Genomic DNA, 24,340 nt, shown 5'->3' on the forward strand with positions numbered 1-24,340 from the left:
ATTTTAATCTTACAAACTCCTTTTTAAAGCCACTTTGCTTCTGCTATCACCTTAAAGACTGCTTGTACTGTGAGGTCTCTGTTTTTCATGCATCTTTGCGTACTCATAGACATAAAAGCATGAGATCAGATTTTTCAGTTCTACTCATGGGTTGAGCTCAAATCGCAAAAAAAATCTTCCAAACATGCTTTAGCCTAGGAGGCATTTTAAGTATTAATTGCTATTGTTGCTTTTTCATTCTGAGCGTTTAAGATTTTTTTTAAAACTTTTACTTCTCTAGATTTCATTGGGTTTTTTACTATTATATGTTATGATTTAATTCTCTTCATACGTTTTACTACAACTTCTTGGTTGTTTGCCCACTGCATTACAGGCTTGTACAGAATGTGCCACCCAGGTACTTGTCAACCCTGAGACTTGCACTTCATGTGAATTTCGAGTGTTTTATTTGTGAAAAGCGTGTACCTCAACATCAGACATTCATCAGGAGATTCAATTCCTTTTACTTCAGAATTTTTGCTTCAGACTTTTAGTCCAAGTTAGGTGTTTAATCTTAAATATTCATCTATAGATGTGATATAGGTTTCATTTCATCTAACTTCAGATGTTTATAGTGTAAGGTTTTTATCCAGATTCTCCTTATTTAGATCACCTGCAGGTGATTATTCCTTTTTATCCTAAAATCTTTACTGATTTCTAGAAAAAATACTAACAACTGCTTTTGAGTGGAAACTTTTAAATGGTCACTTTTAAATGATGTGACTTCTGCTCTTGGAATAGATCTTAGCTAAAGGGCCGTTTGGGTGAATTCATTCATCAAAGGCATGCTCCTTTTCGATTTTATTTGCTGTTACAATTCTGATCTATAATAAGACAGAAACTGTTTTAAACAGCCAAAACCTTGTCTATATCCCTAAGCAGTGTGAATATTAATGATGGGGTATGTTTGAAGGGTTAGAGGAAGCCACGGTAAACACAAGGCACCAGAACTTAAAAAGAATGCACATCCGCTATGAATTGTGCCATTGACGTGCCTGCCTGAGTTAGTATATACGATTCCCCTAAAGAGGGTGTTGGCAGTGAAAATGAGGCAACAAAGGTCATTTGATTTTCCTAAAATTTGAGTCATATTTTTCTCTGCAGCCTCTGGACTGTAGTTAGCTAAGTGAGATCTAGAAGGTCCTATTTATATGTTTAACATTCTCTTTGTTTTATTCTTGAGAAATGCAAGTGAAAAGAAGAAGCATAATAAACTGTGGCTTGATGAATGCACTTAGAGATGTACAAAATTCGCAAATTATAGCCAGCATGAAAAGCAAGCATTTCTTTTGATGGCCTTTTCTCCTTCATACATATGAACACACAAGTAGGTACATCCACACACAGTTAGCTGCAGTAAATGTATTTAATCAGCCATTAAAAAAACCCCAAACACTCGCTTTTACAATTCTCCTTGCATATTACTACTGCAGTACGGCAACAGTGCAACAGGGACTCCAAAGCTACTGGATTTGGTTTTTTGGACTTACTGGACTTGTGCAAAAGCTTCACCACCACAGAGCAGTGCATTATTTAGTGACCTTCCCTACTGTTAATACCTTCCTGTGAGCACTGAAATGGATTTTTTTTTTTCTTAGTATGTGCATGGTTCAATTCTACCACCTCTTCAGACACTACCTAAGAATACAAAGTAGCTTCAGGAGAGTATGATACAGTATCTTTTAAGGTATTACTGCTTCATAATTTTAAACGAAAGCATTAATATTAGAGTTTCTTTCAAAAATATCATTTGAAATAAAAATCAGCTTTCAGGCTCAGCAGCAGTTTCTAATCTATTGTTTTCTTTTGTTCCGTACAGGTTTTGGATTTAATTTATCTTCATAATATTTGACTAAAATCTTCCAAAAGTATGTTAGGCAGTATGTCTGTCATACTATCTCCTCTTATCTCTTGATAAATATAGATGCTTCTGTGTAAACATTCTTTGCTTAATTAAGAGGAAATATAGCTCTTATCCTGTGCTTGAAAGTTCTCTTCAAAATGTTTCTGTTAGGAAGTTAAAATTCTTCCTTGTTTTCCAAAGTCAAAGAATTAAAATGGTTCGCTTGTTTGGCTTTTCTAAAAAGCCAATTTTGAATAAGAAAGTGACTTCTCAGTATTAATTCTATTTAGCGTATGTTTAAAACCATTACATAGTTCAGAACAGTATTGTGACTATATTATTAATTTGTTGGTTTTGAAATTATCCATTGGATTTTGCAAAATGCTGATGTTGCTACACTAATCACAGAATCATAGAACCATAGAATTGCTGAGGTTGGAAGGCACCTTGAAGATCATTGAGTCCAACCATTAACTTACCCTGACGAAACCACTTCTTAACCATGTCCCCAAGTACCACATCTGCCCTTTTTTTAAACACCTCCAGGGATGGTGAATCCACCACCTCCCTGGGCAGCCTATTCCAATGTTTAATAACCCTTTCAGTGAAAAAATGCTTCCTAATATCCAATCTAAACCTTCTCTGACATAACTTGAACCCATTGCCTCTCGTACTATCGCTTGTCACCAGGGAGAAGAGGTCAGCCCTCACCTCTCCAAAACCTCCTTTCAGGTATTTGTAGAGAGTGATAAGGTCTCCCCTCAGCCTCCTCTTCTCCAGGCTAAACAATGCCAGTTCCCTCAGTCGTTCCTCATAAGACTTGTCCTCCAGACCCCTCACCAGCTTTGTAGCTCTTCTCTGGACACGCTCCAACACCTCAATGTCCTTCTTGTAATGAGAGGCCCAAAACTGAATGCAGTACTCAAGGTGGGGTGTCACCAGTGCTGAGTACAGGTGGATGATCACTTCCCTAGTCCTGCTCACCACACTATTCCTGATACAGGCCTGGATGCTGTTGGCCTTTTGGCCACCTGGGCACACTGCCAGCTCATATTCTGATGGCTGTCCACCAACACCCCCAGGTTCTTTTCTGCCGGGCAGCTTTCAAGCCACTCCGCCCCAATCCTGTAGCACTGTATGGGGTTGTTGTGACCCAAGTGCAGGACCCGGCACTTGGCCTTGTTGAACCTCTTATCATTGGCCTCGGCCCATCGGTCCAGTCTGTCCAGATCCCTCTGTAGAGCCATCCTACCCACAAGCAGATCAACGCACCCATCTAGCTTAGTGTCATCTGCTCCTCCTTACTGAGGGTGCAATCGATCCCCTCATCCAGATCATTGATAAAGATATTAAAGAGAACGGGCCCCAGCACCGAGCCCTGGGGAACGCCACTTGTGACTGGACACCAACTGGATTTAACTCCTTTCACCACCACTCTCTGGGCACGGCCATCCAGCCAGTTTTTTACCCAGCAGGTAAATGACAGGTAAAGTGATTTCACAAGAGTACACCTGTCCAGGCCATGAGCAGCCAGTTTCTCCAGTGGAATGCTGTGGGAAACGGTGTCAAAAGCTTTGCAAAAATCCAGGTATATAACATCCACAGCTTTTCCCTCATCCACTAAGTGGATCACCTTATCATAGAAGGAGATCAGGTTTGTCAGGCATGACCTGCCTTTCACAAAGCCATGCTGACTGGGCCTGATCACCCTGTTCTCCTGCACGTGCCGTGTAATGGCACTGAGGATGATCTGTTCCATGACCTTCCCAGGCACCGAGGTCAGACTGACCGGCCTGTAGTTCCCTGGATCCTCCTTCCAGCCCTTCTTGTGGATGGGTGTCACACTTGCCAACCTCCAGTCAGCTGGGGCCTCCACAGTTATCCAGGACTGCTCATAAATGATGCAAAGTGGCATGGTGAGCACTTCCACGAGCTCCTTCAGTACCCTTGGATGGATCCCATCCAGCCCCATAGATTTATGTACCTCCAGGTGCTAAAGCAGGTCCCTCATCATTTCCCCTTAGATTACAGGGGCTTCATTCTGCTCCCCATTCCTGTCTTCTAGCTCAGGGGTCTGGGTACTCAGGGAACAACTGGTCCTACTGCTGAAGACTGAGGCAAAGACTGCATTAAGTACCTCAGCCTTTTCCTCATCCTTGGTCACTATGTTACTGGCCCCATCTGATAGAGGACAGAGATTATCCTTAGTCCTCTTTTTATTGCTAATAAATTTATAGAAACTTTTTTTGTTGTCCTTGACAACAGAAGCCAGGTTTAGTTCTAGCTGGGCTTTGGCCCTCCTAATTTTTTCCCTACGTAGCCTCACTACCTTTTTGTAGTCCTCTTGAGTGGCCTGCCCTTCCTTCCAAAGGCCATAAATCCTCTTTTTCTCCCTAAGTTGCAACCCTAGCTCCCTGTTCAACTAAAGTCGTCGTTACTAATGTATTTACCACACAATGACAGGTAAAATGATTTCACAAGATACAGCAGCATTTGGTGAGAGGATCTTGTATTTCTTGCCGACTCTGACTTCCTACTACCTTGATACTGAATTTCTGGCACTTTTTCTTTGGAAGGGAATACTTTGGGTGTCTGTTTCTCTGCCTACCATATCACCTCTTTGGCATTGTTGCACCCAGGCTGGATTCACTGAACCTAAACTATGTGGAAAGCATCGCTACACTTCTTCCTTTAGCTTTTTGTTTTGGTTTGGTTTGGTTTTTTGGTTTTTTTTTTCAAAACTGTCCATAACCCACGGCAGTGGGTCAGCCTTGGCCAGCAGCCACATGCCCACCCAGCTGCTCTCTCACTCACCCTCCTCAGCAGAAGAGGGGGAGAAAATGGGAAGAAAAACCTTGTGGATCAAGACAAAGACAGGGAGATCGCTTACCAGTTACCATCATGAGCAAAACAGACTCGACTTGAGGAAAATTAATTAATTTTATTGCCAATTAAAATAGATATGAGTAGTGAGAAACAGAGACCAAAAAAACCGAAGCAACAGCTTTTCCTCAGCCCTTTTCCCAGACTCAACTTCTTTCTTCCCGACTCCTCTACCCCCACCAGAAGCCATCCCCTATGGTGGGTTGGTCAGAGCTGGCTGGAGCCAGCACCCCGTACACGAACAAGTAATGTGCGTTACTCTCCTAATTTCAAATCTGGGCATTTTTTGCCCCCCATATGCTGCTGTGGTCAGTGCAGCTGCCTGTGGGACATTTACTTGATGAATTTTTTGCAGCCCATGCATACTTGGCCTGAGCTGGGATGTTTTTTTCAAGGATCAGGCCAAATGTCTTTCTCCTTCTGGGACCAAATCAATTTTCAGGTAGGGGTCAGGAATTTAAACAGCTTACTATTCTTTTTAATAATAGTAATATTCATTACCTGATTATGCAGGACATTATGAAATGAAGCGTATCTGCTGTTTGAAGTGCTTGTGTGTAATTTCATAATTTTTTTTTTAAGAGAATAAAGTAATTCATTATTTGTTAACTTTAAAAATGCACTCATGGAAAATGTTTCAAATTAAGCTTTGTTGGTCAATGACTCCAAAATTCAGTGGTTCTATCAGTACAGTGTGGCAAAAAAAATTATTTACTGTCTTTTATAAACATTTTGGTCACATTTAAAATCATTTGCTGTAGTTGTAAAGGCTCCATTGCAATGTAAATTAGCATAAATAGTGCAAAGTCATTAGTTGGTGTGGCTGGGCTAGAAGGAGAACATCAGTTCATTTCAAGGCCTAGTGCGGATATTAATGAAGTTTGGGAAGACAAATTCATTAACCGGAGACTCAATGTCTCTGTGTGTCTGCTCACTTAATCAACCAAATCAGAATATGTCCCTGTCCAGACTATGTTTTCTTCAATGTTAGTGTTGGGGGTTTTATGGTCAGTCTCTTGCTTACTCTTTTCCAGAATATTTTATAGCCTAAAATTCTTAACCTATGTGACTGCTTACTTGATTTCTTCTCCTGTTCTGGGTTTTCATATCTCTTAGGCATAAGCTTGATGTTTTCATGTAAGTGTAAGCTGGTGTAAGCATTATTTCAGATGCACAAGAGAAGGAGTTACAACGTTTGAGGTAATCCCGCATCTCATGATGTTGGCCAGTGTGGCATTGTGCTAAAATAGTGGTCTGAAGCAACACAAGCACCAGCTTCCTCCAAGTACGTTAGACCAGTAAATACATCTATAGGAGTCAGTTTGCTGCAGACGGTTACTTTTCTGCTTGATAGATGCATGCTCTGGTTGTGCTCAGATTAGAGGCTACAGGCGTTAGCATCCATTTCTGACTCATGGGATCAGGGCTGCAGGTCCTGTCTGCAGGCCACGTACAAGCCAAACGCGATACTTGTTTCCTGACCGTCATGGATATGAAACTGTGGAATACCTCTCCCCTGTAATAGGAATTGACTTCCATCAAAGATGTTATTTGAAGTTCTACATTTAACAAAGCTCCTTGTGCGGGAGTGTGCTATGCCTTTACTTAAATTCTCATGTTTTAATACATGTGTTTATACACATGTATATGTGTATATGTGTTCCCTTCTGTTTAGCAAATACTTACAGATAATGAAGACAGTCACAAAAATCAAAACTATATTTGAGAGAAATGTACTTAATGCATCACCTAACTGAATCAAACCAAAAACTTCAAATCTTAAGATTACTTCAGCTATGTATGATGTATTAATATATATGTGTCTGTTTATGCATATACACACACGACTAATGTATTATATCTACATAAACACATATTTCCCTACTACCCTGTGCTGGTTTTATAAAATCAATTTGTTTGTGAGAAGTTCTATTCAGCTTGAAGTTGCCCACCAAATTATTTATTCAGGTTGTTCCATTGGTCTTGCCTACTGTTATCCGTTGTTGGTGTGGCTTGACCCTCAAGATATTCTTCATTCCCAGTCAGAAATGTTCATACTGAGTTTATTATAGATCAACAGAGATGTTGATTTCATTGTAAAAGTAATGTGCTTTCCATGGCTGGTGGTTCTTTGGTTTAAGTAGCTGTTATTTGTCACACTGACAGGTACACCTACTGCGAAATGCTGGCGATGAAGTTACCATCACTGTTCAGTACCTCAGGGAAGCTCCATCATTTTTAAAGCTCCCATTAGGTAAGAGGAAATTAACGGATAGGAGTAATTTTTTTTCCTCTTTGCAGTATTCTCATAAGATGACAGTGTACAGAAATAGGAATTCAATCCTTGAGCATTTTACAGGAAGAAATAGAAAATTGTGTGTGTGCTTTATTGTTTAACATATAAGAATCTTATGCATACGGCATGACTGCTTCTCTATAGTTTATTCAAAATAAAACTGAAAACCTCATTAAAATGCATTACAGTCATGGGTGATATCTGACAATTGTTCTACAGAAGTTTTGCCTGAATACAATATAATAGTGTTTACAAACATTTCAGTCATGCATTCACACTGAAAGGTATTTTCAGGACACTTAACCAAACAAATTGATAACATTAAGTATGCATATTTCATAAATTACTTTGATATTTATGTCATTTTTGTCAGGGAGCAGAATTATGATGCGACAACTGAGTAGTTTAAGAATAGTAAATTGTTTGTGAACAACGCAGATGAGGGAAATTTTTGGTTCTTCTGGTTAGCAAATATAAATATTCAAGACACTTGAAATCAATGTTGCAAGCAGGAAAGTGTACATAATATATCAGCTAACTTAATCAGATCAAATAATTTTGCACCAGTTTATCTTACATATGATTCTCTTTCCAAACTAAGCGAATCAGATTTACAGTGCGTCTTGTTTTGGGGATTTATGTAAGTTGCACTCAACTATGTACTTGTTTTTTCTTGATTTCAGCGGAATCATAGATCTCACAGGTCTAGCTCTTGTCATTAGAGACGTGTCTGTCATTTCATCTAGATTCTTACACCTATTAAAAGCAAACTTGAAGGGCCTCCACTAAACTAGACTATACATTTCATGCTAAAACCATTATTTCAGTTCTTACTGCCTATCATTTCCATTTGAAAATGGAATCTAAATTTGAAGAAATCTTATGTTTACATTTGGAGATCTTTGTCTGGTCAGTGTTCCTTATAATGAAACTTCAGGTTTTGTCTTTTCAGACAAAACTAGGTCATCAGACAACTATAGACTGATATCTATAATACCTTGCATAACTGTATCCGAGCTTAGACATGATTTTGGCAAGCTAGCAGGGTCTTACCAGTAGTTTCTGTGCTGTTGGCCATATTCATGTGTGGTTATGACAGTCCTACAAGCAATGTTGTCTCATCTTGTTGATTGACATCACATACATACACACTTTGACTCTATAACCTGTGGTTGGTTAACCTTGGCTAAGAGCCGAACTCCCACCCAGCCGCTCTCTCACTCCCCCTGCTCAAACAGAACATGGGAAGAAAGTAGGAAGAAAAAGCTCTTGGGTCAAGAAAGAGACAGGGAGATCACTTATTAATTACCATCATGGGCAAAATAGACTCAACTTGGGGAAACTTAATTAAACAATGCCTATTAAAGTGGAGTCAGGCAGTGAGAAACAAAGGCAAATGAACTGAAACAAAACCTTCCCCCCACCTCTTTTCACAGGCTCAACTTCATTCTTGACTCCTCTAACTCCCCTGCAAGCGGTGCAGGGGCATGGGGAATGAGGGGTTGGAGTCAGCACACAACGTTCCTCTTTGCCACTCCTTCCTCCTCACACTTTTACCCCGCTCCAGCGAGGGTCCCTCCCACTGGCTGCAGTCCTTTACAGGCTGCTCTAGCATGGGTCCTCTCCGTGGGCTGAAGTCCTTCAGGCGAAATCTGCTCCAGCCTATGTCCCTCACAGGCTGCAGCTTCCTTCAGGGCATATTCACCTGCTCCAGTGTGGGGTCCCCCATGGGCTGCAGTGTGGGTATCTGCTCTAACATGGTCCTTCATGGGCTGCAAGGAAATACCTGCTTCATCATAGTCTCTCCATGGGCTGCAGGGGAATCTCTACTCCAAGCCCTGGGGTACCTCTTCCCTCTTCTTCTTCTCTGACCTTGAGGTTCGTATGTTTTTTTCTCACAGTTTTCCTCACTCCTCTTCCTGCTGTTCAGTATTTTGCCCTTTCTTAAATAGTTTTCCAGAGGTGCTACCAGCTTGGCTGCTGGGCTCAGCTCAGCTTCTGTTGGAGCCAGCTGGAACTGGCTGTGTCTAGCCCAGGGTAGCTCCTGACCATCTCCAACCCCTGGAGCCATGCCACCACCCAAAACCTTGCCGCTTACATCCAGTACACACTCTATGTGAGACAGCTGCCACCTTCACAAAGAGTTCACACAGGTCCGGGAATAATGGTGTCCTCTTGGTACATAATAGGAGAGAAAAGGAACTTAGCGGACCCCTGCATTGCCTTTCTCAGGTGGCACTGCAGCCGTTCCTGTCTGGGAGGCTGAGACCATGGCACTGCTTCCATAAAGTGCTATTTCTGGAAAGAGAAAGCAGTGATTAGCAGGGAGACCAGATCATCTTCTATCTCCGTGTGACCAGAGGTGCATGCAAGACTTCTGTAGGTAAATAGCCTCCATGAACACTTGAGCCAGGAGCTTTCAACTTACAAAAACCTTCATTCTCTTTCAAAGGGCCTGTTTCATGGCCTGCGGCCAGCTGGCACCATTTGGAGTCTGCCCCTGATTACTGTTGTTCTAAGGAAACCTGTTTGGAACAGGGAGGACTGTGCCATTTTAGACGAGCTGTCACGGACTATCAACAAGCACAGCAGAGAAGCAATCATTCTTAAATGAAGCAGATACAAACTGCTCATTTTGGGTAGCTTATTAGAGCTGACTCCTTTACACAGAGCATGAGAAAATGTTTGGCAAGCATTGTACTACCCTGCCCAGTCCCATGCATGAACCCACGCCTTCACTCCTATGCTACATGCTCAACAAAAGGATTTGCTAAGTATGGTCAGACAGCTGAGGAACTTAAGAAATGACCCTTCTGAACTGAACCTGGACCTCAGCTTGCTCCTCTCCAGGATGTTCTGTTCAGCCATCCCATACAGGCTGAAACCAAGCTCAGTGAGTGAGATGATCTTTGGTAAGTGACTTGACATAATACTCATTCTTTCGGTGAGGAAATAAGCAAATAAGGTGTAGAAAATTATTGAAAATAGGTCTTGTGTAGGGCCGTACACTGAAGTTATAGAGAATAGCAGTGGTGGGACAAAGCACCCCATTTCAAGAAGAGTTTTTCACAAGGCCATGCACAAAAGGGAATTCCAGTCATGAAGCATCAGTGACACATATAACAAGCTAAGTAGCAATTCTACTATGCAATGAAGTACGTAACAACTCAATGCAGGCAACATTTAAGTGTATGCATGCCTACATCTGAAGCATCTTGGCCTTCCCTAGCATCCCAGAAGACTCAGGCTCATGGTCCCCTACCTTCAAGCATTCAGACAAGCTTCTATGCTGGCAGTTTTAGTGCTGTGGTGTGTTCGGTTCAAATGCAACCATACTGTCTCTTCCTATTAACTAGTATTATTAATATTTCTTATAAGTACATCATCAGGAGTAGCATCTGCCTACCCTGCTTCTTTCTCATACGCTATCTCATGCCACGAATGTGAAAAGCACAAGATGTCACAGCAGGGAAGTATGTTCCTACAGTTCTCACCACATTTTTCTGGTTGCTTCACTCCTTCATGGGTTGTGAACAACAAATACAGGATTTGGCATGGGTTTAGACATGGATACTGATTAACTGACACATAAGGATGAGACAAGGACTGCTTGTTTCTCTGTTTGTAGGGGGCCCTAACCCAAGGCAGTATGCCAGTGTTGATCATTGTCTCTTTCACAGGCAATCTTGGCCCTTACTAGACTGTTATAAGACTGCCTATAATAGTAAATTAAATTATGCCAGGAAATATTCTCTGCCACAGGAAACTGATCAGCAATTTTATAAAATATTACAGAATGCTTGGCATAATTTTGCATAGGGCAAATAATTCTTTCTCAAAAAGCGATTATCATGCCCAGATCAGAAGTTAGCATGGGCCAGTAGGGTCATTAACTGTCTGCTTCACTGGGTTGTCTGGCTCCGTGGCTAGGATGATTCCTCTTCCCATGGCCTGTGGTTTGCCCTAAGGTCACTGTCAGCTAGAGAGAGCATAGATTTGTGTTTCTGAAAACCAAAGGAAGGAATTTTGGGTTTTGGAGCTGGGTCAGGAAGTTATTAGTGGCTATAAGGGTTACTTGTTAGTCTGTTACAGAATAATTATGGCATCGGCTCTTGGGTATTGTCATTAAGTATTCTCTGAAGCTAAGTCCATTTCCCGTCCCAGAGTTGAGCAGGGCTCGTAGGACCCTTTTAGATAAAATTCATTGCTGCTAGAAAGACTCCTCAGGAGATTTTATGATAAAACAGGCTCTCTTTTCTTTTTGATAGTTATACCAAATTATCAGAATATTCGGAAATGGCAAAGCTTGTAGTGTAATCAAAAATTACCAGGAGTGTTTTACTGATTTTAAATTTGGGGTTTTTCTGGAATGAGCTTTTTGTCTATGACATAATTAGCAAGTTAGAAAAATTATCCATTATCGTTCAGCAATATTGATCATAAGACAAATTGTTGTAAAGGATAACGTCTTGCTGACTATTCACTGTACATTGATATTCTGTCTTGCATTTCAGGGGTTTTGTTTGTTATTTAGAGATTTAGTGTAATTCACTGACTGAGATAAAAAAACACCTGTTGATAGGACTCTGAGTTGACCAGAACTTTAATAGAGACTTTTCTAGGTCTAGAAAGCTTAAGGCTTTTAAAGTTAACAATAGAATCCAGGCTTTATTAAAATGAGTAGTAGAATACCTAAGATTTTAAATTGAAAAATCTCAGTGATTCTGTCAAAAAGAATATAAAAGGATTTATTAACAACTCCTACCTGTACCACTGCAAATAAATTCTTGCTTTAGGTTTAGTGTCAGCTAGCTTGGTGATATCCTGAGTTACTGCTTGCTTTGCAAAATCCCCTGTGATCCTCACAAAGTTTCTTTCCCTCACCTTGGAGTTCTGCCTGCCTTTTTTCCTGCTACCCCCAGGGGCATCTCGGTCTCTTTTGTGAACTGCAGACTCCTATATCCTTGCCCTCTCACGCTCTCTCTCTCTCTCTGGCCCCTTCTCACCATACAGGGTAAGGTTGGTTTTTTTTTTCCCTCTGACCGCACTCAGCTATTGCTCAGGTAAAGATCAGGCAAAGATCTTCTCCTTACCCACGTGATCCTTCCTAACGCAGCCTTCTCAAAATAACAAAAATGCCACAGCTGAGAATAAGCAAATTAAACGGACGATGCCTGTCATAGTGTAGGTTTGCATGTCTCAGGCTGGCTGGCTAGCTATGGTACGGGCGGGATAGGAGGAGAGCTAGGCAATAATGTTTGCTAGAAATCTCACAGCATACCAAATACTTTCTTTTCCAGCATCGGTACCCATCAGGGTACTGTATTGTAGTCATGGAGGGGGGAGTTGTAGCAGATGTTTTATTTTATGTAAACACTTTGTTTTGATAGTCTTTCTCGAACTAATGTTCCAGAGTCTGGACTGGTACCTAACACTTGATTTGGAGTCTCATCTACTTGAGCAAGGGCTACAGTAGCAGACAGTGCAAGATCTACTTTGTGTTAGTATTTTTTGTGTCGTGTATATCTTGTGTATGTACATGCTGTGTTTTGTTCTAAGAACAGGGAGGAAAGACTACCTGATTGCTTTGGGGCTGCCATGTGGGGAGGCAAACGGAGCTCCTTGGAGAGATGAGCGCACTGCACCTTCCATGAAAGCAGCTGAGCATATACAGAGGGAGCTTGTAAAATGAACAGGACCGTGAAGGAGTAGTCCATGAGTGAGTGAGGCAGAATAGGTAGGAAGCAGACTGAAAGACTTGTGAACTTGCTTGCAATCAAGTGCTGGAGGTAGTGGAGCCTGAGAGAGCCTGTGTATTTTGACTCAGAAGACCAAAGGACACTGCTGAACTGAAAAGCAAGTCTGCAGGGACCCTGTGGGAGGAGAGAAATACGGTCCTTAACCTTTTATTCTTAGCTTTCCCATGCAACGGATGTCAGTTTTCTCTACTTAAAAAAAGAAAATATTCTAATGTATTATTTTGTATTATGGTAAAAACTGGATGTAGAGATTTGAAAATATCTGAATTAATGTCTTTTGATATGCTTGAATTGCTGAAGAGGGAGGATAATTCTACTTTAAGAATCTGATTGACTCATGGACCTGTCGTAGTTGTCTACTGCTGGAGACAGTGGGACTCCCCGAGAGGGAGACTATTCAGTGGAGAATATAATGCCAGACTTTTTATTTCATTATTTTTATTTTAAAAAATTAGAAAAAAAAATAGAAAAAAAAATTTTATTTTAAAAAATTAGAAATCTTCTGTTCCAGCAAGTCATTGTGGTCATCTGTGAGTCTGAACATAGGTTTTTGTAGTCTACTGTACATATATAGTAGCTACAAAATGTGGCTAGATACATCTAACGCTGTACAGAAAGGACTTCAAATGAAAACATGATGAAACTTCAGAATTCAGTGTGTAATTCTGAGACCTCAGCACTGAACTGACAGAAATTTGTTACAGAGAAAATGAGCTTTTGTTGAATTAAGTTTCATTTTGCTAAATCTTTCAGATAAGTGGAATAGATACATACAAAAATATATGACTAAGAATGACTTTTTGACTTTGGTGATGTTAGACTTGACAGACCTATTAATGTGAAATGATCTACAGGCAATTTCAGGTGACTTCTTCAGATGGAAAAATGAGTTTTCAGTGATGATGAATATAATTCTGTGAAACTGATTTTATGTGCTTTATTGATAAGACCAAGTGCTGCCTGACAGTAATTGTATATTATTGGTGCTATATGTTAACATTTTATATTTAAGCAAAAATTACACAATGATGTGACTTTGTGCTGTTTCCATTATTGTATGTTACAAAAGTATTAAGCTTTCGTGGAGTCACTTTAACTACTAAACCAGGATCGTGATGCATAACTGCTAAAGGAAGAGCCATCTTGAAGAATAACTGTGTAATATTAACATACTAACATAGTATCAACATTTCAAGATGACTGACTGGTTTTAACTTCTCAGTTTGAGAAGGTGCATCATTCTTGAAAGTAATTAGCATTTTGAGAAAAATATGTATTCATTAATAGTGTATGTATGTGTACAGTTAGTACTTGCCTCAGAGTTTCTTAATAGCTTTGTTTAAAAATACAGTCCATGGTTATACTCTAAGGTGAGACTTTCAACACTCAATAGGAAATTTATTCCTTAAATTAATAGTATTTGTGCAACTGAATTTCTTACTTGTATTTGAATATCTCATTCTCGGTGAAAAAAGGCTTAATCTTGCAAACAGTTAAGCATACAAATAATTCCGATGAGCACAGCCTCTATAAGATGACATCTAGCTACTTTTTTACTTTCTAGACGTAACGTATAGCATATGGTCAGACACATTTTATTGGCTGTCATCCTAAAGTTCAAGTAGTACTTCTGGCCTGGTTTGGTGATTTATATTAAAAATTATTCCTGTGTTTTACAGCTGGAATAGATATTGCCTGATATATACCTATGTTTTTAACTTAAGCAATTATTTTTCATGATCCGATTTCTAGGTTCCCCTGGGCCATCTAGTGATCACAGCAGTGGAGCTTCATCACCTCTCTTTGACAGTGGCTTACATTTAAATGGAAACTCAACTAACACTGTAAGCAAATGAATAATAAAAACATAGTGTAAGCTATGTAAGTGCTCTTCCCATTCTGAGCTTCAAAATGCTAGTGTAGGACTATAAGGCTACCTTAATTATTTTGTTGTTGTTTGTTTGCTTGCTTGTTTGTTTGTTTGATTGTTTTTTAAGTGCATACACTGTAAAATTCTCTTCTCACAAAGTAGCCAACATGGGGTCCTGGGCTGCTAGGTTCTTACTCTGAGGCAACTGAGAAGCTTGGAGGAGTGAACACAGTAAGATTTAATCATTGTTGAGGCATGAATTTGTGTGGACTTTTGTCATACTTTGTTGAGTTGTAGTATTATACTATTGAATTTAGTCCGGCTATAGATGCTGAAATATACATGGGATTCAGAAAAGAAAGTGAAAATGAATTATTGGGGCAAACTTTTGTGATAAGAAAAACAAGGGGAAAAAGAAATAAAATGGGAAAGCAGACATGGAGGAAAAAAAAGGGCTGTTTCTTTAATCCAGAGGACATTCAGTTCTCTTTTCTGCAGTGAACAGCTATGATTGAGTTAATTGCAGTATTGTGGGAAAAAAAAATCATTTCTCCAGGAAAAAACTAGTCAGCAAAGCCAAAGAAGATAGGATGTCTTAGTAGGCAACAATGTTGTTCTTTTAAAAATGAAGATTGAAGATATAAATATTAGCTGTACAAGGACATGGACCTTTGTGCTCAAAACTTGTTTAGCTCTTAACAGATTGTAGCTGTAGTCTTTCAGCCGGCTATTAAATTTTACAGAAGGAATGCCCAGTGAATGGAGTGAAGGCTTCTCCTCTCCTCTGTTTTTCCTTTTCTTTCCTACTCAGCCAGAGGTATCGGTGTCTGCTGCTTACTGTACTTCTCCCAAGCTTTGCACTATTTTGAGCACTGTCTTTCTAAACTAATCCTTAAGGCTTATTTTCATCTAGTAAATATATATATGCTAATATAAATATATTATATACGTATGATAAATAAATAAATAGAAATATGCTTTTCTGCGTGGATGCCTGTACCTTAGTGCTTGGGGTCCAAACGGAGCATAGATAGAGGAGGTTTCATGTTTATTAGTTTTTAATTATCCAGATAATAATTACCTTTATTTACCTTGTATCGTTGTCTTGCTAAAGAACCCCAGTCTGGCCTCAGGGTCCAGCATTTTGCAATGCCTGTCTACCAGGGGCTCTGCAGACAAGCAAAGCCTTTTCTGCAAAGAGCTTACATTATAAGAGGGCTGTGGTCAGATGATTGCCTGTGATTGCATTAGCATGTTATAGTAAATTAATGCCTATTAAGTGCTAGAATGAGTGTGCCATAATAACTTTCAATAATCATTCTGACTGTACGGTGGGAATTGCACACTTTGAATTGTACGCATTATAAAAACATAAATTAGCGGCTGGAGTTTTGTAGACTTGGAACAGAGTAATTTAGAGTTAGTTTCCAAGGCAGCACACAAAAGACTGTGCATAAGCTTGAAATATAAGTGGAAAAATAGAAGGTAAGAAAAGGAGAATACTAGGGTACTAGCTTGTTTTTATACAGCACTTAATTTTTCTGAAGCTTGACATAAAGTCACATGAGGAGCTATGTACGCACCAGACACTATGACCTAGAAGTGAAATAAAACAAAACAATCTACATTATATCTAGCCTAGTAAAAAAGTCACGATCTCTCTTCATAGGAAACAAAATGAAAAATCGCCAGATTCTTTATGTGAAATGCAAAAGCAAGTTTCTAACTATTCTGAGCAGGAGTGACTGGCTTTTGAGATGGTCTGCTGGAGGTGTGGGGTCAAGCTGCTATCAAACTAAGCTGTGTGCGTAACTGAGCTGTGATCAGATCTTCAAAAGTGGTTATAAATGTGTTTCGACTACCAGCTAGTGAGCGCTTCTGCTTTTTTTTTAATTCGACATTTTCATTTTCACAGTAAAGGAAGAATAGAACCGACATTTCCTATAATGGGATTGCCCATTAAGCCTGAGGATATTTATATCCCTTTTTAATGTCATCTCGGTAGTGGAGATCTGACTCACTTTGAGTATTGCATCCTGTAAGTTTGTGTTGCAGTTGTATGTATCTTCCTAACCACAGTCAGATCCATGCCATGTTAGACAATGCATGTATATTTATGAGCCGAATTCTGGTCCAGAAAGCACACAAGGTAAAGGAAAGGAGAGGAACGAGAGGTAAGGAATTACTGTTGTGCCAGTTTTACCGAGATGTCATTCAGCATGTCTATTCTGAAAAACAATAATAGAGACATTTGAGCTAATGCTGTGTTCAGGCTGCAAAATTCACGTGGCACAATAGAATATGTTGTGGTGATACTGGCTTGTATCATGTAGACAGTAGTTTAGCCGTGTTAACATCAAGCTGCTTCTGCCTAATGTGGTTATACCATTTTCAGTTCTGGTGCTAGCTTGCCTCTGTTAGATATGTTTTATCACCTCTGCTGTGAAGCATCCGTTGTATGTGACGTGATACCATCTTCAGGATTTATATACATCCGCCCTATAACATCAGAGCAGTTTGCAGTATAGCGCTTTAACAGGGTTCTCTGGAACACAGCGAAATGAGCTGAAGTGCTCTCTTCACACCTAATTATTTTGTGCTTCTGCACTGCAACGAATACTGTCGAGATTGGTAGTGGCAGATACATTCATCTGTAACATAAAAGTGGTTTATTAAACACAATGTGAAGTTTCACAGGGGAACATAAAACGTTCAGAAGAGGTGGTCTCTAGGCTAGGGATTACACATTGTTTACTTGAAGGATTCTAACTACAAAACAATGAAGAAAATTCTGTAGTGATATTCTCCTAGATGTCCAAATATCCTAGATGTCCAGGCCAGCTCTCTGGAGAAATTGGGGGTGAAAAAAAAAAAAGAGGCCAGAAATAAAACAAATTCTTGTTTAAGACACCATTGAATAATATGTTAGTTACTTTGCAAAGGGAAAATGTAGGAGGTTTTCATTTGTTTGAAAATCCAGCTTCCCTGAATTTTCTAAAAGCGATGTTCTAATAAGTGAAGTGAGACCAGAGTAAATCATGATTTTCTGAGTGTTCATGTAATTTAAGAGCTCTAATTTAATTTTGATAGTGTATGTTTAGTTTAGTTGGTTAAATGAAACTAAACAGGCACTTAAAATTTTCTAAATTGCTTTAAAATATTTTTTCCTTGGTTGCTTTGTTTCATCTGTTAAATCAGAAAGTTTTGCTTTAAAAAAGACATTTCCTACTTCATCATCAAGTACAGTTTTTAAAAAAGAAAAAATGCAGATGCTCAGCTCTGGGTGGGATCAGTAGAATAATGAATCTTTAATGTCCTGGTTCCAGAGTGAGAGAATGATACAGTTCAATCCCAAACATGCAAAGGCAAAAGGGGAAGAGGATCCAAGAAAGGGGGGTGAACACCCTCTTGCTGATAGTAAAAGCTATTGTGATGGATACATTAGTGGAGTGTGTGACCAGACCATTGAAGTGAGATTGAATTGACGCCCTACATCTGAAAGCTTCAATATTTTTATTTTTTGAATGTTCCTGTAGCATCTTCCAAGTCAGTATAAACACGCTATTGATCATTCTGAAGTTTTATTTTATTCTTCATTTTTTTCATCCTGTAGTTCACTTGAAAGAAGAAAATTTTCAGGATTTCAGATCGATACCTTTTCTATTAGACCAGTTTAGCATGTGATGCCAATAGACTCTGCCAACTCTTGATCAGAAAATCCATGTTTTTCTCACTGAATATGAAAGGAATGTAACTTTAAATTGACTTCCAATTCTCAGCCTATCATTTGGTAATGTACATGCATAAAATGTAATTAATGTAATAAATACAAAAAATAGCTCAGTTAGAGATACAGCGCTGGTTACTGTCATGAAAGTAATCATCACTATGTCTTCCATTTATTTGTCAAAGAGAAAATTAAAATACATGAGCACAGCTAGCTCAAATATTTTGAACTGCTGCTCTGCTGAGGACCTTTATGAAATAAGATAAACACACTGCAAATAAGTGTGCTCCTTTTTCTCCGTTAATAAAATATAAAGTGACTGCCCCCTTTCCATCTACAGGGAAAAATAATCCAAATTTTCTGTTTCTGATTACATCTCTCAGAAATCGTTGCCATAAAAGCTGGAAAAAGCCTATTAAATAACACCTTCCTACTCCACTACTATAGAATTGTTAAGGAAATGCTTTTGATCTTGAATATTGAAGTTGTTTAATTTAGGTTTAGCTCTTCAAAAGTGCTGTGTTTTTCTAATTGTGATTAGAGTTGATTGGGACTTTCGCTATGACATTAGTGAAGTGAATAAAAGGTACCTTTAGAAGTCTTATCTTTTAGTTGTATTGATCCCCACTGTCACTGCTAATCCTTTCAGCAGACTTATTTCTTCTAGTATTTAACATCTGATTGATCAGGTTGGTCGTTTCTTCTGCACAGCAATTAAACACTTGTATAATTTCCCACTAAAGTTTAAGTCAAATATGGTTTTAGGATTTTTTTTCTTTAACTTAGAGCATTGACAAAAGCTGGTGAAAGGAAACATGGCATTGAAAGTACAAAGAAAGACTTAGTAGCTGCTAAATAAATGAACACTGAACAATATTTGCTGCTTTATGGCATCTAATAGTAGTTTAAAAAGTACTCACTTAAAACACTGAAAATTAATATGATACTCGTACACTGTCAAAGAAGGCAGCTTCAATTTTTAAGTGGGGGCTGGCCTAAATCCAAATCTGTTGCCACTTGAAAAGAAGTTGAAGACCAAGAAAGTTCAGATAAAAGATTCTGGATTTGTTATTTGTCTCTCAGAAAAAAGTACAGCAGGATCACAATGGAACTAATATGCCAAGTAGAAAACAGTATCTTGCATTTTTTAGGTATCTGGTTTTATTTTTTAATTATACATATTCTTCTCATACACGGCCCTTTCATGTGAATGCATTGTTTAGAGTTCTTATGAATTTGTTCATTTTAGTTTGCAGCTGCAGCAAAAAGAAAATGGCTTAGGATATAAAGCCCAATTTATTAACTTTTTTATAATTTCTGATAGAAATTGGGTCATTTTCTTTCTCCTTATGCATTTGCCTTTTTTTTTTTTTAATTACAATTGTGATTAAAATATTTTGAGTCCCTTTGCTTACTTGACGGATCGTAGGGAGCAATTCGTCTGACTAGTCACCAGGAATCTGTTTTAGGGAGAGTTGTATTGCTCTGTAGGTTGCACTGAGTGCATTGAGCACCTTTCATTTGCACAGATAGACAAAGGAGTTTTGGGGAGTGGTGTTATTTATTAATGAATTATGCCCTTCTGTTTGGCCCATGATATTCAGGAGTGCAGAATGAGAGCTGTGGAGGTATTAAATTTACATTCGATTCTTGGACAAAATAATCTCTCTTTTTTCTCTTATTATCTGTTCTCCTGCCTATGACTACACAGGTGCAAAATGGACCACCTCAGGTCAGGGCTAGATTATAAATAGAAGTTTGAAATTTGAAATTCTGTTGTACGGGTAAATTAAATTATGACCATTTCTCACCTGTTGCCAACACGGTGAACAGAAAGAGCAGCCATTTTTCATGTGTATTAGCAGGGAGTATCAGAAGTCCTTGGTTAGAGAGAAATATATATGGTGGCATTCATGAGATTGAAGACTAAATGAGGAAGCTGAAGTGTTAGAAGAAAGGAAAGTAAGCTTTCTCTTTTTCTTCTTCTTCTTTTTTTTTTTTTTTTTTTTTAACTAGAAAGATCCTTCTACTCTTGCCCCAAGTTAGTGTGCAATTACTGTTCCGAATACCGGGCACTGCTAATGATCAGCATGGAAGTAGAGAGGCATATAGTGATGACCTGTTTCTAGATTGGATGTTAGCATAGGTGAAATCCAGCAGCTCAGGTACATGCTATAAACGGTTGATAGTGAAAAATGATAGTAAAATTGAGGCAACGAATTCTCCCACAAAGTTGCATGCAGTGTCATTCCACAGGTTCTTGCAACAAATTGACACTTACTGAGCTCCTAGTTAGGGATGCAAGCAAGAGTCAAACCTGAGATTTATCCTGGGGGATGTGCAGACTGTGTAGAGTTCAAAGAATTTCCCTAACCTTGAGCTAATTTTTCTAAGCAAGGACAGCACGCCCCATTTGCGGATATGAAAGGCTGCTAAAAGTTTTCTGTAACAGCTGAAGTTTGGGTACACTTCCATTTATAGTGTCACACCATAGTCATTTCAACATTATATTTTGTTCTAGACTTTTCCCTATATACCTTTAATGTTGGGGTTTGATTTCTGACTGCTGCTACCGTTTAAGAAGAGTCATAATTACTTCCTGCTTTTTGTGCTGAGATTTAATACAAACTACTCTGGCCCCTGGCCCCTACCCTCAAAGGAAGAATATATCTGGAGAGGTGTTCCAGGCAAGGTTGTTGAGGTTACTCAGGAACCAATTACATAATAGCCCGAGGGAAACAAATTAAAGAAAAAGGTGCAAGATTCTGTCAAATAGTCCATATGTAACGTCTAAAAATATCTTATTCAGGCTTGTACCTTATTGGTTCATTAAAAAAATAATAATGTTATAGCACCTAGCAGCACAGCTGTAATGAAATATTCATTAATATTTCCATTGTAAATCACTTCTAGAGAAACTTATATAATTGAAAGGTTTGTCATTTGTTCCGCACTGGTAAAATAGTAATCCCATTGATTTAACTGCACAGCTACTGCAGTGACCAGGGCAGTGTAAGTCTCTAACATGTACTGCTATACAGACTCTCCATGTGAACACCACATATAGGTGCTCAGTGTCTGCAAAATCATCCATTAATTAAAAAGCATGAAATGTCCTCAAGAGCAGTCATTAAATTTCAAAAGCGTGAATGTGATGCAGCATTCGAATTAAAAACAGCATTTCTTTTCTATGATAAAAAGGGAGGGATAGTATCCTTGTTTCACATGCTGTTTCACCTTCCTCCCATTTAATTAAACAACGTCCATTAATTAAAATAACGTAGAATAGAGCGGTATAATTAAAAGTTGTTGCTTTCACTGAATTTTAAAGACATCAAATAACTTGTCCAAATTGTTACTTCATCTGGAAGAGCTTGTTTCCTGTATAGAAGCCTTTATCTATTAAATGATTTGGTGATGCATACTTTACCAGATAATTACTGTCTTCTTAAAGCTGTCACAGCATTGTGCACCTGCATCTAAGAATTCCATTAAAAATAAATAAACATAGACCCTCTCCTAAATTGATGCTGCATCAAAGGAATGCACAGGTATTTTGATATCGTCATTAAATCCCTCTGAATTCTGAGACAAGTCGAACGCTCTAATTGACTCCTATTTACAGCAGATATCTCAATAATGTGTTTCTTCAACTGGGCATCACAAGAGTTTCACTCATGTCTCAACTCCCAGCTGAACAGATGTTAATTGTGTTGTTCAGTGGTTAAAGTAAGCTAATGTAAGACTTTTACTGCTAAGTAGAGTGGTCTTCTTTTCTTCTCCAACCAATCTACAGCCTCTGTTTCCCATCTATCCCTGGAATAAATATTAGCAAATGCTTAGCCATACATTGGTCAGATCAGTTTATTGATCCACTGAAAACTAATCCTACCTATAAATATAAATATATATAATATATGTATATACAATATATAGATATATTTCGGTCACAGACCTGACTGAAAACTATACAGAGCTCATCCAATTCACTGTGGGTTGAATGGTTGCTGATGCTGTTGTACGAAATTATATGTCTAATTCTCTTCCTCCAGAGTAACTGTAAGACAAATCTGCCTACTTTGAAAAGCTTGTTATATTGAGGGCTTTCTTTTGAGTATGCTGTAATATTTTCAATAATGGAGTTTTGACAAGATGCACTACAATTTGCTCCAAAAAGGTGCAAGAAAGTTAGTGTTTATTGATTTAAAAGTTTTTACCAAAATCCATTAAAACTTATTGGCCAATGTTTTCAGTTATAGCTTAAGGAAATGAAGCTATGCCAAGCCGTTACCATTTCAAGAGTTCAAGGACCATCTGGATGGTGCTCATAGTCATATGATTTCGTTCTAGGCAGTCCTGCAAGTAGCAAGGAATTAGACTCAATGATCCTCATGGGTCCCTTCCAACTTGAGATATTCCATAATTCTATGACTCTATGATATCAACCTCAGAGTTGTTTTTACAAGGAAAATATTTCAATATCTAAATATCAAATGTACTAATGTTGCTAGCACTTTCGTATACATATTTTACAGAGAAATATTTTATATTGTTCTCAGAAATTATCAACAATGCTCACCAAAGCAGAAATAGCAAAAATCTGGTTTTGAACCAGTATCAACAAAGACAGTAATCTAGAATTAGTCATGCCTCTTACATATACATGTGCTTGGTAGAAATATCGGTTTACGGAACAGGCTCAAGACTTTAATGATACACTTTGATTCTTATTTCATTGAATCATCAAATCATAGAATCATTTAGGTTGGAAAAAAGAAGATCATTGAGTCCAACAGTTAACGTAACACTACCAAATCCACCACTAAACCACGTCCCTAAGTGCCACATTTACACATCTTTTAAATACCTCCAGGGATGGTTATTCAACTTCCATGGGCAGCCTGTTCCAGTGCTTGACAGCCCTTTTGTGACAAAATTTTTCCTAATATCCAATCTAAACCTCCCCAGACATAACTTGAACCCATTGCATCTCGTCCTATCGCTTGTTACTTGGGAGAAGAAATGGACCCCCACCTTGCTACAACCTCCTTTCAGGTAGTTGTAGAGAGCAATAAGGTCTCCCCTGAGACTCCTATTCTCCAGGCTAAACAACCCCCATTCCCTCAACCGCTTCTCATAAGACTTGTGCTCCAGACCCCTCACCAGCTTCGTTGCCCTTCTCTGGACACACTCCAGAATCTCAATGTCTTTCTTCTAGTGAGGGACCCAAAACTGAACACAGTATTCGAAGTGCAGCGTCGCCAATGTCGAGTAAAGGGGAACGATCACTTCCCTAGTCCTGCTGGCCATGCTATTCCTTATGCAAGCCAGGATGCCATTGGACTTCTTGGCCACCTGGGCACACTGCTGGCTCATATTCAGCCACCTGTTGACCAACACCCCCAGGTCCTTTTCTGCCGGGCAGCTTTCCAGCCACTCTTCCCAAGCCTGTAGTGCTGCATGGGGTTGTTGTGACCCAAGTGAAGGACCCATCACTTGGCCTTGTTGAACCTCATACCATTGGCCTTTGCCTATCAATCCAACCTGTCCAGATCCCCCTGCAGAGCCATCCTACCCTCAAGCAGGTCAACACTCCTACCTAACTTGGTGTCATCTGCAAACTTTCTGAGGGTGTACTCGATCTTCTCATCCAGATCGTTGACAAAGATATTAAGCAGAACTGGCCCCAATGCTGAGCCTTGGGGGACACCACTTGTGACCAGCCACAAACTGAGTTTAACGCCATTCACCACAACGCTTTGGACATGGCCATCCAGCCATTTTATTACCCAGCAAAGGATACACCCATCCAGGCCATATGCATCCAGTTTCTCCAGGAGAATGCTGTGGGAGACAGTGTAAAAGACTTTATACTAAAGTACAGGTAAACAACAACCACAGCCTTTCCCTCATCTACTAAGTG

The 24,340-nt window shown here is 39.1% G+C and overlaps 1 protein-coding gene across 1 annotated transcript in view; it reads left to right on the top strand.

Moving 5' to 3' along the window:
* The window catches only part of SNTG2 (syntrophin gamma 2), a gene marked incomplete at both ends in the record, with an annotated part of 319,669 nt that overhangs the window by 197,596 nt on the left and 97,733 nt on the right, over positions 1-24,340 (top strand). Inside the window, 2 exons of the mRNA XM_082481246.1 lie at positions 6,932-7,019; positions 14,573-14,664. Of these exons, the coding sequence (XP_082337372.1) occupies positions 6,932-7,019; positions 14,573-14,664 (180 nt within the window). The remainder of the gene's footprint in view (positions 1-6,931; positions 7,020-14,572; positions 14,665-24,340) is intronic.

Source organism: Vanellus vanellus (genome assembly GCF_965231255.1).
Source record: "Vanellus vanellus genome assembly, chromosome: 3".
NCBI lineage: Eukaryota > Metazoa > Chordata > Aves > Charadriiformes > Charadriidae > Vanellus > Vanellus vanellus.